We start from the raw sequence: 17,329 nt of genomic DNA on the forward strand, positions 1-17,329 counted from the left end.
TGGACTTTATTCGACAAGGAGTGTATATAAATTGCTGCAGGGGAAGCCAGGATTGCAGAGGTACATGGGAAGCCAGGATCGCAGAGGTATAACAGATGGAAGACTTGGTGGATAGCCTTAACTTGGTCTATATGGAAGCATCGAAATGAGGTCATTTTCCAGAATGCACAATTCAATGGAATCAAGCTGCTGGAGGATGCTGTGTTTTTGCACTGGACGTGGCTCAGACCTATGGAGAAAGATTTTTCTATGCACTATAATCAGTCGTCTAGCAACCTTATAGATGGTTTTTGTAATTAGGAAACAAAAACCTGTGGGGCAAGGTGTTGTATTGGATGTTGAGAATTTTGGACTGATCAGACTAATATATAGCCTGATTTTTTATAGCTATTAGTCTATCTAAAACTATAACTATCTTGTATCTTTAGTACCTCTGGTACTTTTATCTATAAAATATACTTTTGTTGTTTTAAAAAAAAATAAAAATACCAACATTACACTAACAACTGTTCAGCTTGCCAAAATTTATATAAAAAAAGAATATAATCCTCATACAAACACAATCATGCAAGCATATTTGAAAACTTAAAATATGAATAACTCAAGTTAAAACCAATTCATTTTTTACAACTGTGAACAAATTAACTAAGGTACAGTTGCTGACTCCTCGGATATCTCAGACTTCAACCAATGGAGCTCTGGGAGATTAAGTGTGCTGGTAGTAGCTTTACTTGGATCAGGCCCAATGGAAGTGTGAAGAGTAGTCTTGATAGATTCCTGGTTTCAGACCAGTGGTTGTCTACCTGGCCTGATAGTTTTCAACATTTCCTCCCAAGGGACTTTTCTGACCATTGGCCAACCATCTTGCAAACCAAGAGGGTGGACTGGGGTCCTAAGCCTTTTAGGGTAGCTGATTGGTGGCTTCATCAAAAAGGGTATCAAAAATTGGTGAGGGAGACTTGGAGTAGTGCTCAGCAGGGGGGCTGGGGGGGTTTTGTTCTCAAAAACAAGCTAAGGTACTTAAAAGATGTCATAAGGCAGTGGAGTAAAGATTATGGGTTCATTAATCACAAAGGAATTCAGAAAATCCAGCAGAAGCTAAATGAAGTGGAAGACCTAGCATCTAATAGAATTCTATGCGAGGATGAGATTAAGGCTAAGAGAGCTTTACAGCAAGAACTGTGGGAGGCCTCAAATGCTTATGAATCCCTCTTAAGGCAGAAATCTAGAGAAAATGGTTAAAAGAAGGGGACTGCAACTCAGCATATTTCCATAAAGTCATAAATTTCAGAAGAAATTATAATGGTCTCCAAGGAATTCTCATTGGTGGTGTGTGGGTTCAGGATCCTAATGTAGTCAAGAAAGAAGCTGTGAGTTTTTTCCTCAACAGATTCACTGAAAAGCATTATTTCAGACCTACCCTTGATGGAGTACAATTCCCCTCAATTAACCAGAGGCAGAGGGAGGACTTCATTGCCCCTTTCTCAGATCAAGAGATCAAAGAAGCAGTGTGGAGCTGTGGTGGGGACAAATGCCCTGGGCCTGATGGCTTTAATTTCAATTTTATTAAAGAATTTTGGGGAGTGGTGAAACCTGACTTCAGAAGATTTGTGGATGAGTTTCATGTGCATGGCTGCTTCCCTAGAGGCAGCAATGCTTCCTTTCTGGGTCTAATTCCCAAAATTAAACACCCTCAGTCCTTTGATGATTACAGACCAACCTCCTTGATTGGATGTATGTACAAGGTGATAGCGAAGTTACTAGCAAACAGATTGAGACATGTTATAGTTGGAGAAGGCATCTCAGGATTGATGAGGGAAGCAGTTCAGAAAAATCTATATAGAAGTTACATGGTTGGAAAGAAAAAGGTACCCACTAATATTTTGCAATATGCAGATGACACAGTTTTTGTGGGAGAGGCTGCTTGGGAGAATGTTCTTGTTTTGAAGGCTCTGCTTAGAGGCTTTGAACTGGCCTCAGGACTGAAGATTAACTATGCTAAAAGCCAATTTGGGATCATAGGAGGGATGGTTAATTGGGCAAATGAGGCAGCCCAAATTCTGAATTGTAGGCAAATGGAAACTCCTTTCTATTATCTGGGTATCCCTATTGGGGCTAAACCCTCAAGCAGATTGGTGTGGGAGCCTTTGATCAATAAATGTGAATCCAAATTATCCAAGTGGGCACAGAAGAATATATCCATGGCAAGGAAGGTGACTCTAATAAATTATGTCATCAATGCCTTACCAATATATCTATTATCCTTCTTCAAGATTCCCCAAAAGGTAGCTCATAGATTGGTAGCATTGCAAAGGAATTTTTTGTGGGGGGGAGATAGGGAGCACAAGAAAATTCTATGGGTAAAATGGGAGGATATTTGCCTTCCTAAGGCTGAAGGGGGTCTCGGGATTAAAGAAATATCTAAATTCAATGAAGCTTTGTTGGGAAAATGGATATGGGCCTTAGCTTCTGACCAACAGCAGTTATGGGCTAGAATCATTAACTCCAAATATGGAGGATGGAAAGAGTTCCAGTTTGGAAGAGATAAAAGGGGATTTTCCTACTGGTGGAGGGACCTGAGGAAGCTTTATCATCAGGCTGACCATAGCATATTTCATCAAAACATGGCTTGGAAGATTGGGTGTGGGGACAGAATTAACTTCTGGACAGACAGATGGGTAAGGGAAGAATTCACTCTTGAGCAGAAATACAATCAACTTTTCATGATCAGTAGACAGCAACACAGCCTCATTTCAATGATGGGAACCTTCTCCCAGGATAATTGGAGATGGGGCTTGAAGTGGAGGAGAAATCTATTTGACCATGAAAATGATTTGGCAGTGAACTTTATGGAGGATATTACTTCTATCTATATTCAGAGATATGTGAAGGACACTATGATGTGGAAAGCTGATTCTAGTGGTGTGTACTCCACCAAGTCAGCTTATAGACTAATGTTGAAGCCCAATGTTCCTGGTTCAGAAGTGAGGATTTCCAAATTAATATGGAAGCTGAAAATCCCCCCAAGGGCAGCAGTCTTCACTTGGAGGCTCCTCAAGGACAGGCTCTCCACTAAGGGTAATCTTTTAAGAAGAAATGTGGCTATCCAAGATGTTGGTTGTCCTCTCTGTGGTGAAGTGCAGGAGGAAGTGGGTCATCTCCTTTTAATTGTAAAAGGACAATAAATTTGTGGTGGGAATCAATGAGATGGATTCAGGCTGTAGGACCTCTTCCAGCTTACCCAGCAAACCATTTTGCACAATTTTGTGATGGGTTTGGTGCAAACATAAACCATAGCAGATGGAGTGGATGGTGGGTGGCTCTAACTAGCACTATATGGCAGCATAGGAATCTTTTGATCTTTCAAGGAAATCCTTTTGATTCATCTAAAGTCATGGAAGAGGCTATGTTCTTAGTTTGGTCTTGGCTAAAAGCTAAAGAGAAAGGCTTCAACATTACTTTTAACCACTGGTCTTCCAACATATCGGAATCCTTTGGTTAATCTATGTGGGGTTGCCTTTCCTACTGGGTTAGTTTGGGCTTTCTTTTGGAGGGCAGCACCAGAGGTGCTTGTATTTCCTGTCATTCAGTACCCCTTGTACTGCTTTGATTATCTTAATAATATCATATATTTTATGCATTCCAAAAACAAACAGTAGGAAAATTTGTTTTCACTAATATTAGTAGGTTATCACCACTACAGTAGAATTTAAGTTAAACTTAGATGAGTACCTTATGAAGAGGCCAGCTACCTTGTCACAACTAACAAGTCAGAAGTGAACAAATTTCTGCATGTATAATTGAACAAATTTGTTATCAAACTTGTGTGTGTGTGTTTGTATGATGAATGTGTGTGTGTGTGTCATCAGTGTATGTCTGTGTGTTTCTATCATACGTGTGTGTGTGTGTGTCATTAGGGTTTGTGTGTGTGTGTGTGTGTGTTTCATGACCAATTTTTCTTACTGGCAATTCACTGGAAGTGTATTGCTTAGGCTTCCGTCGAAATGAAAGGAAAATCGATAAGTCTGACAGAACAACTTCAGTCTTCACTCTTCACTAGTTGAACATAAATAATAAAAAAATTAAACTACTTCAAGGATAAATAAAAGGTTCAGAAGCAGCAATGCCACTAGAGAGTAGACATCAAGAACAAGAGAGGAAAATGCTTCTAACTTAAAACTTTACTCTAGAAGAAAGGAGGGTGCAGGTAGAAATTCTTTGGGCCATATAAATAAAATACTAGCTTCTAAGACCAGTACGGACGACAACAAGCCACCACCTCTGGACCAATTGTCAAGTAAAACTTTTTACTATCATTTTTTTTAAAATATTAGCAAGTGTCAGCATTTTAAGAAACAGGCAAGCAGCAACAACTCCGGAACAACAATTGTTGGCTTAACCATAGCAACATCAGGCAGACCGAAAATCTACTCTAGCTAGTCTAGATCTATTTTGTCAATAACAATTATCTTTTCAAGATAATGAAAAGCAGACATAATAATCAAGTTGAGGAAAAGTTCATCCCAATGACAATTTGAACAGATTATACTGACACACATTCTATTATAGTATTCTTCAATGCACATATTATATGCATGTGACTGAACAAAATGCCCACAAAATAAGTTGAAGGCAGGCGTTACAATCTTCAGCAAACAAAATATGGTTTAAGATTCATCCTGCAAATTCAGTGATAGCAATTAGCTAATCCCAATTTCACTGTTTCACAGCATCTCTAAGCTCTTGGTGGTCGATTTTACTTAAGCATCCCTAGCCTGGCTCCAATATCAAAATATGTTGTATTGAAGCATAACTAAAGTAAACATGGTGTAAACGTGGATCCCCAAAAGAGCTAGTGAGTATTAGTCAAAGGCAATAATCATAAAAGAGCCAAGAAAAAAATTACTAAAACATAGGAAAAGCGTACAGCATCACGATCTTAGTGCAAAATTAGAATAAGGACAAAGAATTTAGCTTATTAGGCGGTTGGAATGGTCTAAGGAGACCTATCATCTGTTGTTAGTTGTACACTTTTATATAATGCTCAATGATGAAGATAACATTGTTGCTGAAAATATAACACATTGAATTCATAATCTAGGTATCTTAAGAGAGGCAACTCCAGTCCACAACAGCCATATGAATTAACAATTTTTTCAAAAAGTATGTATGAGTTTACATAAAGCAAAAAGGAAGATAGAAAGTTTGCACTGTGCAGCAACATGCCAAGGTTAATTATTGAAGAAAATGTCTTGGAAGGAAATTGATGATTTCAAGTTAGCTGAACAGTTAACAGAAGTTGTCCCACATACCACATTCAAGTGTGAAATATCCTAATCTATATTTAATAAGCAAACAACAAAATTGTTCTATCGACTTAACCCTCCAGCTACTGTGCTTTTATCCTATGTAGTTGGGTTCGGTAGTTCTCTGCCTTTGTATCTATTTCAGCTTATCTTCAGTACACTTAGTACTGAATCATTTATAATATTATCTGATTTTTGCTGTGCAAAAATTAAAAAAAAAACATGAAGGTTCAATCCAGAAATCAAGTGGATAGGGAAAGAGGCACTCACAAGTCTATAGGCCTTAGACAAAGGTTCTCCTAATCCAACAATGCTTACGAACCCAAACACTTCCTACCAAGGTAAAAAAATGACAATTGGTTAGCCATGTATACAACCTTTCACAGTAATGTAAAATACACAATATCCAAAATCATACTAATTATACCTCAAGTTTTTCTCTTTAGGAAAAGATACAACTAATGAGACGACCGTCTGGCAAGATAACAGTAATCCAAATTACTCGTTCAACATTCCTATAATCCTGCAATCATGAGGGAGTGGGACACACAATTCAGTAGTGCTTTTAGAAACAAAGTACAACAAATCCTCCTACCAAATCAATAAAAAATTATAAGGGTAATGTACCCACACACAGGACAAAAAAGGCACAGCAAACAAAGGTATACTAGATATGTATAATCTTAGTTGTGGCATAGCTTTGCCTGTACTAATTACTAAATGTCACAATAGCATTCTTAACTTTCTCTCAAATTAAACAACACCTACTCTACAAATGACACATGGTGGTCCAATAAACCTAAAATACAGAGTGAAATTCTCAGCCCTGAATTTTCAGTTTTTCAACATACCTATAACCATGATTCGAGTTTATCATAAGCTAAACTAAAGTGCAGACCATCAACATAGCTTCTTTATATTCATAATCACTTTTCTTTGTGTATAAAGAACAAGCTCAAGAGGTTGCTCTTGTGTGTATAAAGAACAAGCTCAAGAGGTTGCTCAAGAGGTTGGCATTAACAGATCCACTTAAACTGTTACAAGAACACAATAAGGGTAAGGGAAACTTCACTAAGGAGAAGAAGCACAGAGTTGTGACGATGCTCGAGTTAAATATGAGATACCCTAGCCATGTTTAGTTCACTAAGTGTGCGATACATGAATGCAATCAAATATTTATACAGGATTAGACCAAACATACCTACGTGAGGTGGCGAAGGAGAAGAAGCACAGACTTCTGACGATGCTCGAGTGCGACGAACACGATGCTCGACCTTAGACAAAACGATGGTCAGATGGAGAACATACAGCTTCAAGGTAGATGAAGAACAAAGAGAGCAAGAAAGCTTAGATGGAGAAGAAGACAAAGAGAAGGAGACGAAACATACCTAGGTATGGTGGCGAAGGAGAAGAAGTAGAGACTTGTGACGATGCTCGAGTGCGACGAAGACGATGCTTGAGTGCGATGAACACGATGCTCAGATGCAGACAGGGACCTTCAAGGTAGACAGAGATTAGAAGAAGAAGAGAGCGCAAAAGCTTAGATGGAGAAGAAGACAGAGCGCGAGCTTCATAGGGCTCACCATATTTTTTAAAATATAAGTTCAACATTGGTTTTTTAAAAAACACCGATGTTAACATCAGTTTTCTGGAAAAAAAAAAAAAAAACAATGTTAACATATCAAACGTTAACATCGGTTTTCTAAAAACCCGATGTTAATAAACATATGTTAACATCGGTTATTAAAAAACCGATGTTAACTAATAAATGTTAACATCGGTTCTCCAATGACCGATGTTAATGAACTTCGTTAACATCGATTTTTCACAAAACCGATGTTAACATATACACGGTATTTACAATTATGTCACCGCGCATATGTTAACATCGGTTTTTTTAACAACCGATGTTAACACACCGATGTTGAATCCGCTTTTTGTAGTAGTGATAGCTGCCCTTATAAGATTATAGTGTAGATAAATGCAAAATAAATTTGTATTGTAGTCTAGCTTAGATAAATAATGAACATGTCTAGTAGCTTTTCTATGACAGTCAAATCCATTACAATTAGGTTTAACATCTCTCCATAGAAGGATGAAATGAAAAATACTTCATCTAATATATGTATTCAAAAATGTTAGAAAATCTCACATTGTCTGTCTCAGTTATTGAGGTGTAACTTATATATCTGTTGAACAATTTTACTTAGTACCAATTGATTTTAAGTTGAAATCTAACCTGAAATCAGAATAGTCCTTGAAGATTAATCACTTTTACTAAATTTGATTTGTTAGTACATTATTTTAAGTTTAATTACCCTTATTGTGTTTATTGATGCAACAACTTTTTTATTTAGTCTCTAAAACATTTATTTTAAATTTCCTAATGGCGTGTCTAAAATGTGTTATAAATATTCCTTATATCCTCTCACTATTTATTTATTGATTAAAATTTATTAAAAAAATACAAAATTATGTCGGTCTTACTATTTTTAATTAATTTCACTTGTAATATTATATTTTTCATAGAATTTAATTTTAACTAATAAAAGTAAAATATATTTAAAAAAGTGTAAAAAAAAGTTTATTATCACTTCTCTTTAACAAATAATTTAAAAAAAAGCTTATGAACGTTAAAACCAAACCAAACGTCAAATATTTAATAAAAAATTATTAAAAAATATGTATAGTTTTTTTAAAAGTTTTCTTTTTAATCTTTTAAAAAAAAGTGATTAGTTGGCCACCAAGCACATTGATCAGTGAGGTAGTTTCAGCTAGATAAAAAAATAATTTTAGTTTATAAAAGAAAATTATTTTATTTTTATTTCTTATTTTAAAAATAGTTATAAAAAAGTATTCAAAAAAATGAAAATCGGGAATTTACTTCATAACATACTTGTCTTATTAAGTTTAGGCTGTTATATGTCAGAAGATTGCCGCTAAATGATTTTATTAAAAGTTTGTATATTTCATTAAATATGGTATATAAAGATTACAAAAATGGAGAATAGTAATATCCATGTTTATGAATTAAATATAGTATATGAAGATTATAGCTTTAAAATTCATTTCAAATTTAAAGTGAAATTAATTAAATTTAATTAATAATACTTATAAAATAAAAATAAGGTACTCCAATATGTATAAAATTGATAATTTTAAAAATCCTCCCGCGATAAAAGAATAGATTGGTAAGTAATCTAGTCTCCAAAATATTATATCCAGCATTTAACCTAACATTAAACCAAAGTTGTGCACGTATTTGATCTTTCCCTAAAACATTTTTGTAATTCTTCCAATGTCTTAAAGTAGAAGAACACCAATTAAACTAATATAGTTTCTGTTTCCATCTATATATATGTCTATTCTTTGAACTTAGAATAAATTCAAGAAATACTAGATACTAAAGGATAAGGAAAAATAACATCTAAACAAGAAGCAAAAATCAAGTGAGTAGTTTGGTAATAAGAAGCAAAGCACTCGTTGGTGCTGAGGCGATCCCAGAGATATTAAGCGAGTGACGCTGCCGCCAAACTTGTGTCCATGACCTGAATGAGCTTGTTGGCTATGGCACTCGCATAAATTGAGGAACCTTCACATATCTGCACCACCACAAAAATAATCATACTTTTTATTAACACACACACACATATATATATATATAGGATTGAAATAGATAAAATTTGTAGGAGTAATTAAATCTATATGATTAACATACACACGATGTCGCATTTTTCTGCATATATACACCGACCTTGGTATTGAAGAGATAGCTGCAGAAATCGCCAATGTGGCCACCAGCAACATGTTGGAGATCGAGGTTAAGTTGATCGAGAAGGTGAGACACATGCACCAAGCAATCGATCTTCTTCCTCTGAACAAGCTTAATTGTGACCTCGTTGTCAACAATGCGCACATCAACCTCGGTGTCTTTGGTTTTTCTCTGTATCCAAGAACTTCTTAAGCTTTCACTGTACTCTGCAGGGTCCAGGTTGGAGGATTCACCTTCAGTTTCAACCTTGTGCCTCATCATCACCCTTTGTTTCTCGAGCCTCTTCTTCTCCACCAGTAATTTGAGTTCTTCCACTGTCCTCTTAAGCTCTCTGATGTAGTTAATTGCATCTCCCACCACAGATGCTCTATCACTCTAATTGGTTTCCAAAACAAAAACAAAATTATCAATATCCAAAGGGTGAAGATCCTCCGCTAACAGACTAACAACTAATATTTTAATATAAAAAAATCCACTTGTGTTATGTTTTTGTCTAAATAGGATGAAAAAAGTTATATAATTAATTACCTTGGAGGGGTTTGGGATGAGTTCTTTCAAAGCATCAAATTTACTACTCAAATCCACTCTCCTTTGTCTCTCAGTGGTGGTGCTGGTGAACTGCTTCGTCCTCTTTCCACCTCTCCTTTTCCCAACTTCTTGTTGAGTGAAGTCCACCAATCCATTTCCGAAGTCTTGTATGTCGTCCCCTCCAGCGGCACCGCCGAAGGGGAAATCATTTCTGAGAGCCGGCATGTGAGGAAGCAACTCTCGGAGGGTAGGTTGTTGTTGTTGTTGCAGGTTGAGATGCAAGTAAGGGTCATAGGACACAGAGGAGACGTTTGTCCTATTATCTCCTGGAATAGGGTTTGGCAAGTGGAGAAGGTCAAGGAGATCTGGTGTTGGTGTGTGATAAGTAAATTGCTGATTCGAATAAAGCTCTTCCACAAATTGGGTGTTGCTATAATTGTATGGATTTTGTTGGGGGTGTTCCATCGCTATTGGGCCATTTGCATTTGCAGCATCTTCTCCGCAGGAATAGGAGTAGGCAAAGGTGTTGTGGGTGTGGGTCTGTGTGGGTGTAGCAGACATAACTGCCTCTGATTCTGAAACCATTTGGGGGAAGCAGTCTTCTGCTCCCTCTGCCATCATTGCATCGGGATCATAGCAACTACTTTCTTCGTACATTTTTGGACCACACCACACACTACTCATTGATCTTTGTCTGCAAAGAAAAGGAAATGAGTCAACAAAACTATTTCAGAAGCAAAGATTATCGAGAGAGAGAGAAAAAAAATAATAGAGCAGCTCACACCCTTCGAATTCTTAATCCAAAGATAAACAAACAAAACTTGAGAAATGACAAATAAAATAAATTAACCTATTTAACCTGCACGTTGTGCGGGACCGGTTAAAAAACTGTTTTTTTTTTTAAACGGATTCAAAAAAATGAGATTTATGTATCATGTGGGATGAGTTTTACGGGTGGCCACATACCGGAATCCGTTGGCCCAGTTGTAGGTGAGTGTGCCAAAGGACCAAAATGGGTCTCATTTTGTTACTTGGTCTGCAGATTTCCCACGTGTGGACCCCACTAACTGATCTCCTCATGCTCTCCTTCCCAATCCCAAAGATGCTTCCGCTTTTTATTTTTTTAATATAAAATTTATTAATTTATAAATATGTGATATTAAAAAGGAAAAAAAAAAATCACCTTCCTAACCAATGCCTTGTGCATGAGGTACCTGCAAGAGAAAGCAAGAATGTGAGACTGATTTTAAATCTGTAAAATTTGACCATGTGATGATGTAAATCAGTACATGGATTATTTAACATTTAATTTACATGATTGAGAACCAATGGTGATATAGGTCGGATGAACTTATCGTGGCAGTATGTTAGTTGCACAATTCTAGCCTCTAGGAGCAATTTGGAATTTTTCAAGAGCTTAATTTTACAATCTCGGTCCACTTTAATTACATTATTTTTTAATCATGGTAGTGTCAGTTAAAACCATTTGCTAAATCAAAACTGGATTTAATCATAGTGTCAAACCATTTTAGTAAATCGCTTTAATTAAAAACAATTCTCTCTATATTACTAAAACTGGACTGATATGGGTGCTCAAACCAATTTGTTTAAATTATTAGATCGGATATATTGTTAATTCAACATTGACGTCATTAAACTAATCTTAAATTATATTGAATATGTACAAAACTAGTTCCAAACGAACTAAGCACTTTTTCTGATTAAAGGCACAATCACATTTATCAGGGTCGTAGAGTTTGGTTCTCTGAGCTAAAATCACTGCATACCATGCTATTTCTCATGTACATATAGGTTGTTTCATGTTGGTCTCGCATCTTGTAGTAAGCTTAGGTTCGCTGTTTAGTAGACTGTTTCTGATATCAAACAAAGAATAAATTAAGATATTGAAGCAATACAAGAATTAGGTAGACCAATAATAAGGATATTAGCAATTTTGGGTCATATATATATATATATATATATATCACAAAATTGAATAAGTTATAGTCATTATATAATTAGCCAAAAGATTAAAGTGATCTAATCCATATAAAAATATGGTTAAAGGCATATATGTCATGAAAGGATAATTATGTAGATACTAATGTTATAATTTGATGAGGGACCAAATTATAATTATCAAATTTGAGATAACTCATGACATTACCAATGTAAGGGGTTATGGTTCCCACTTGTGTAGAGCGCAACTTGTAAAGTTACATGGTATCAAGGGCTCTCTACATTATGAAACCCAATTTTCTAATCAATGATTTTCTGATCATAAAACCCAGTTACAATATACTTGAATAGAAAGCATGTACTTAGGATTAATGATTGTATGCTAAAATGAAATAAGGTTGATTGATTGAATCCCTATATTTGGAATTAAATCCCAACATTTGATATCAGAGCAACCCATACTTGATTCATGTATGATGTTTGGACAACATACATACATTAGATACAATGTTTTTGAGGAAACAAATAAGAACAATGATATAAAGCATTTGATATAATAAATTTAAATGTATCATTTATGTGTTTGTTGTTACTCGTAGAGGCCACTATAGTATATTAAAATAATAATCATAGACTTTTGAAATTTAAAATAAATAAGTTAAAATAATTTACTCATGAAACATTTTAATTTTGGATTTGATGCATCAATGTTCAGAATTCAATTATGATATATCATTTTAATTATTTATCATTTAAATGGGCTAATTGACTCAAGATATCACCAAAGTGATCTCTCTTGTGTAGATTGTTCATGAGAAATGTTAAATGTTGACGTGTGTGATTATTTAAATATGATGATTGACCCAAAGGAAAGTTATCATTTAATTAAGTTACATACACACCTGTGATGTTAAACATGTGATAATTACGAGGTTTTACAAGTGAGATAAGTCACATCAAAAGACACTACAAAAAAAGCATGATTTAGCGATCGATATATTTGATCGTTAAAACTCTTAGCCACCAAAATAGCGACCGAATCATGTATATTGCAAAAACCCAAGTCACTAAACCTTCAGCGACCAAATTTTCTATTCGGTTGTTATTTCGCCACCGAACTGCTGAGTCGCAAGCACATAAAATTCGGTCGCTAGATATTTGGTTGGTATTTTGCTTGGGACCAAATCAGCAAAGTTGGAGTAGCTAATTCGGTCGCTAACAAGTAATTAAATTTTAAATATAAAATAAATTAAAATAAGATGCGATTACTAATTCAGTCACTAACAAGTAATTAAATTTTAATACAAAATAAATTAAAATAAGATGGGTTACTAACTCGGTCGCTAATTCGATTACTAAATAATAAAGTTTTAAAAAATAATAATTTCGGTTGCTAATTTGATCGCTAATTTTACATTTTAGAATTTATTTTGAAAGTTTTGTCTAGTTGAATAATTAATTTTTAAATTTAAAATAAATTAAAAAACAACTCGTTTGTTCAAAGAAAATATGCCATTATTTTTATTTTTTCATTTATTAGATTTTAATATGTTTAATAATTACCCGCTGTAAATATAATTTTTAATTAAACTATATAATGAAACTTATATAAAAAAGTGAACATTCATAATCTATAAATACATCTAATAACAAAGTTCTAATTAAATATTGATAAAGTACAAATTCAAAGTTTAATAAAATGCAATGTGAAAGTTTAATATAGTTTAAATTCATAACTAACATGACAATCAAACTAAAACAATAGCCAAGAGTCAATGATCAACTTGAGCATCGTCAACATGATGCTCAATTTCATCCACATCTCCTGACTATGCGATCATGATTCTCTATCAGCCACAACTTCATGTCCTGTATGAATTCCTTTTCCCAAAAACTGATCAATTTTATAATCTACCCTGTATATGTGACAAGGTATATATAATGAAACCATGAATTTGCTAGAACAAGATAAGAACTTATTGAGCAGTGGATGCAGTTACGTAGTTAATTTACAAGCAATAACATCAGACAAGTTCAATTGGAATATCAAGTGAAAGGATAAATAATTGTTAAAATAAAAATAATTGAAAAAATAAGCAAAAGAGCATATAAAATAAAGGGAAGAAAAATAGTAGAGAGCAAATAAACAAGATACCCACTAGCCATAATTATGGGAATCACTTGATTCACGTTAACCCCTCATAACTTCATGGCTGTAAATTTTAATTCTTGTTCCACATTTTGCCCAACATAATCATTCAAAAAGTGTTATTAAATAATAATTAATTTAATTACTATTGATACTATAATTTATTTACCTATTGTTAAAGTAGAGTTGATTACGTACCTGTGTAGTTTGGAGGTTGATACCCTGATGTTAGAGTAACAATCATCTTTCCTAAGCTAGTTGCTATTAAGTGATGCTATTCTTCTTAGGCCTTTGGCCCCCTCTATTAAATATATAAAAAAAAAACCATCTTAATTAATGTTTCCAATTTTTAGTGAGATATTAAAAAGTTGATTCTAACTTTACCTCTAATAAATACTCTTGTCTTTGAAAGACTTAATAATATATTTATTAAAATTAAAAAAGAGATTAAAATATTTTAATAAAATTATTCTCTAATAATAGATACTATTGTCTTTTAAAAAAAATACTATTATCTTCAAATATTTGTTTTCTTAATTTATGTATAAAAAAATTTTAAACAAAAAAAGTGTAGATAATGGTACGGGGGTATCATAACCATATACAAAAAGAAACAAAATGCCTAACTTGGTTAGTTCCTGCTTATATCTAAAAACAGAAATAAATAGATACAAACCTAAAGCCCAACATATGAAAAGCCTACCAACACAAACCAATGTTATATCATACCCGATTAAAGTGCATGGCTTCATAAAAAACAGCATCAGCCCGCCAAGTATCTCTGCATTAATTTAACAGAAGTCAAAACTGTATTTTGCATAAAGATACTTATCACAAAATAAATATGGAGTCATATACAAGGAAATTCATTGCATCAGTGCAAGTCCATACATAAGCTTTCAAACTAAATCAACACATCTCAAAACAAAATAATTCTATTCAGTTTTTCTTTCTATTAAGATCTGTACCATTTTGGAAAGCATTTTGTAAAATTTTAATAGGCTCGTGTTTTTCCTACCCTTTAGCCATTCAGTTTTAGATCTCTTAAGTTTTATTTCCATTAAGATCTGTACCCCTTTTAATTATTAGGATGGTAACTAAAATAATAAGACTAGTCAGATCTCAGTTAAGAATTCGGAAAAAAGTAATGGGACACAGGAAAACAATAACCATACATAATTCTAGTTTAAATTTGTCTGGCAACATTGAAGCATTTTATAAATATAGAAAGATGCAAAATAAATAAAAAGACAACTAAGCACAGGAATGGTGACGTAGTCATTATTTCCGATTAATGCTCCACTAACATGCTCCATTGAGATGCCAACAATCTCCAAAACCTTTTGTTGTATATCACATTTATAAATTCTTAGACTTCCCCCATCAATCTGACAAAAAATAGGGACAAATTAATATTGTTATTGATACAGATATCAGTGATCAAATCACCTGCCTCACAGCTTACAAAGGGAAAGTAATCAGAAATGATTCTTACCTCCACTCCATTGTAAACCATGTCATAAGCCAACGCACGAGCAGATGCAAGGTCATTCATGTCTTCAGGATTTGGTGCAATGAAAGGATGATGAAGAGCCTGAATTAGACCATAATTCAGAATAATAGCAAGAACAGTAACAGAGATAACCAGGAAATGATTTATTATACCCAAACATATTACTAGGACATCTTTTTCCCTCAAGATCAAAAAATCAAGCCCTAACCACAGGCCATCCATTTCAATTTAGGGGAGATTTAGAGAAAGATAGAATAGAATATTTTAGAGAGAATTAATTCAGTTCTACATATCATTCATACGTATAGACTAGTCGATAGACTTAGTGGAGATTATTTCCTAATTCCTAGGCTAATATTAATTTAGTACAACTTCCTAAACACCAATACCCAGGAGTACTAAATGAATTTTGTCATGTGATACATGAACGTACTATTTCCTAAGTGCATTAACTAATATTTTAAAACCTCCTAAACAAAGGAACTGAGTAAAATTCAGGGCTTGATGAAAGGAAAATTGCCAATTCACACAATGACATAAGTTTAAAGAAAAAAGAGAAAAAACAGCAAAAACTGTAACGACAAAGAACGGTCATACAATTTCAAAACAAGACATTTATTATATTGAGAAATACACTGTTGGGTTTAAAAGCAGAACAGACCTCTAGCCTTTGCTCTGGATCATTCCACTCAAACATCGGAAAATTAGTGATCCACAAAACTGAATGCCTGCCCTAAAACTCGAACAAAATAACCAAATAATTTTAGAAAAAGAGTTGAGAAAGAGAGCATGGTGATCCACTGCATAAAACCAATCACTAACTTACATGGTCAACCAAACCTAGGTCATGGGCTACATAAACTCTAAGACGGTCTAAAGTTTTATTTACAGATGTGTGATGACCCACTGCAAATAAAATCAGATCGCTTGGTCCTGTAGAGCATCGCCTTAACAAATTCCCTCTGGTTGTAGGATCCATACTTGATACTAAAACAGAGATTCCCTCAATATTCCCTAAAATCAAAGGTTTGCACAATAGACAATGGAATATAATAAATATCTCCCAATATCAAAAAATACATATTATTAATAGCAAATTCATCCTTTACCATCATCCAAGACCTTGAGAAAAGGCAAACCCTTTGCACCAGATTTGAATGCTTCATTGTAAATATCACCTTTCTTAAGAGCTGAATTTGAGTATTGTTGAATATCTTTTGGGATTTCTAAATTAGATTTGTATGCATTATTACTAAATATGTTTTCCTTGTTTTAGAAGTCAACAGACATAGACTAGACTAGCTTGTCACATAGACTAGGCTAGGCTGTCTTTTCCCCCTTTCTCTCTCTTATGCTTTGTACTCTATAAATTATAAGTTGAAACATGAATATCAAGAGTCATGTGAGTGAAATTTCCTCACACTTAAATTCAAGTTGGCATTAGAGTGGGTTCCGACCATCACCGTCGCCGCCACCGTCCACTGCCTCCGGCCACCGTCCGCCGCCGCCAGCCACCACCTCCGGCCACCGTCTGCCACCGTCTATCGTCGCCGGCCGCCAAAATCTCGCCGGAATTTTTTTTGGGGTCCAAATGGCTACTTCTGGTCCTGTTTTTTCATTTTCTGGAACCCCAACCATTGCAACTGCCAAGCTCAACTGGAAAAATTATTTGTCGTGGTCTGCTTCAGTTGAGTTATGGTTTCTTGGTCAAGGGTACCATGACCACCTAGAGAAAAACGTCAATGCTGTTCCAAACGACAAGAAACCTGAATGGGAGAAGGTAGATTTATCAACTATGTGATGTTCTGTGGCAATCGGTTGAGTCAGATGTTTTGAAAATTCTCAGATCTTTTAAAACATGTCATCTTTTTTGGAAGAAGGCCCAAGAGATCTTCGCCAACGATATTCAAAGCCTATTTGATGCGACTGTGAAAGTTACAGCTCTCAAGCAATCTAACCATGACATGATTGCACATATGGGTAAAGCTCGGGCAGCAGTAGAAGAGCTGAGAAGGTTTCTTGTGGCTGATTCATTGGAAGAGGTGAATAGGAAACTGGACAAGTTCTACATGGTCCTTATCTTGAGGAGTTTACACTCAGAT

At 34.6% G+C, this 17,329-nt stretch overlaps 3 protein-coding genes across 3 annotated transcripts; 1 reads left to right on the forward strand and 2 right to left on the reverse strand.

Moving 5' to 3' along the window:
- Positions 1 to 690: 690 nt before the first annotated feature.
- Positions 691 to 6,585, forward strand: LOC114389787. The gene is made up of 4 exons (XM_028350520.1): positions 691 to 1,181; positions 1,292 to 3,078; positions 6,255 to 6,362; positions 6,491 to 6,585. The coding sequence occupies exons 1-4, from the start codon at positions 691 to 693 to the stop codon at positions 6,583 to 6,585; spliced, it is 2,481 nt and encodes an 826-aa protein (XP_028206321.1).
- Positions 6,586 to 8,629: 2,044 nt separating this feature from the next.
- LOC114390374 (transcription factor bHLH91-like) lies at positions 8,630 to 10,429 on the reverse strand. The gene is made up of 4 exons (XM_028351099.1): positions 10,391 to 10,429; positions 9,607 to 10,300; positions 9,061 to 9,453; positions 8,630 to 8,908 (listed from the first exon to the last, which is right to left on the reverse strand). Exons 2-4 carry the CDS (start codon positions 10,288 to 10,290, stop codon positions 8,816 to 8,818), a joined length of 1,170 nt encoding a protein of 389 aa, XP_028206900.1. The 5' UTR covers positions 10,291 to 10,300; positions 10,391 to 10,429; the 3' UTR covers positions 8,630 to 8,815.
- A 4,433-nt stretch (positions 10,430 to 14,862) lies between these two features.
- On the reverse strand, positions 14,863 to 16,495 carry LOC114391027 (aspartate--tRNA ligase, chloroplastic/mitochondrial-like). Its single transcript, XM_028352020.1, has 5 exons — positions 16,337 to 16,495; positions 16,054 to 16,241; positions 15,889 to 15,960; positions 15,210 to 15,308; positions 14,863 to 15,102 (listed from the first exon to the last, which is right to left on the reverse strand). Exons 2-5 carry the CDS (start codon positions 16,204 to 16,206, stop codon positions 14,896 to 14,898), a joined length of 531 nt encoding a protein of 176 aa, XP_028207821.1. The 5' UTR covers positions 16,207 to 16,241; positions 16,337 to 16,495; the 3' UTR covers positions 14,863 to 14,895.
- Between the last annotated feature and the right edge of the window lie 834 nt (positions 16,496 to 17,329).

This window comes from Glycine soja, chromosome 16 (genome assembly GCF_004193775.1).
Source record: "Glycine soja cultivar W05 chromosome 16, ASM419377v2, whole genome shotgun sequence".
In the NCBI taxonomy this organism is placed as follows: Eukaryota; Viridiplantae; Streptophyta; class Magnoliopsida; order Fabales; family Fabaceae; genus Glycine; species Glycine soja.

Coding starts and splice junctions, on each gene's coding strand:
- LOC114389787 (XM_028350520.1), top strand. CDS start 691: ATGGAGCTCTGGGAGATTAAGTGTGCTGGTAGTAGCTTTACTTGGATC. Junction 3,079..6,254: donor GGACAGGCTCTCCACTAAGG/GTAATCTTTTAA, acceptor TTGTGTATAAAG/AACAAGCTCAAGAGGTTGCT. Junction 6,363..6,490: donor GTTACAAGAACACAATAAGG/GTAAGGGAAACT, acceptor ATATTTATACAG/GATTAGACCAAACATACCTA.
- LOC114390374 (XM_028351099.1), bottom strand. CDS start 10,290: ATGAGTAGTGTGTGGTGTGGTCCAAAAATGTACGAAGAAAGTAGTTGC. Junction 9,454..9,606: donor TCATCCCAAACCCCTCCAAG/GTAATTAATTAT, acceptor GAAACCAATTAG/AGTGATAGAGCATCTGTGGT. Junction 8,909..9,060: donor GCTATCTCTTCAATACCAAG/GTCGGTGTATAT, acceptor GTGGTGGTGCAG/ATATGTGAAGGTTCCTCAAT.
- LOC114391027 (XM_028352020.1), bottom strand. CDS start 16,206: ATGGATCCTACAACCAGAGGGAATTTGTTAAGGCGATGCTCTACAGGA. Junction 15,961..16,053: donor ACCTAGGTTTGGTTGACCAT/GTAAGTTAGTGA, acceptor TTCGAGTTTTAG/GGCAGGCATTCAGTTTTGTG. Junction 15,309..15,888: donor ATCCAGAGCAAAGGCTAGAG/GTCTGTTCTGCT, acceptor GGTCTAATTCAG/GCTCTTCATCATCCTTTCAT.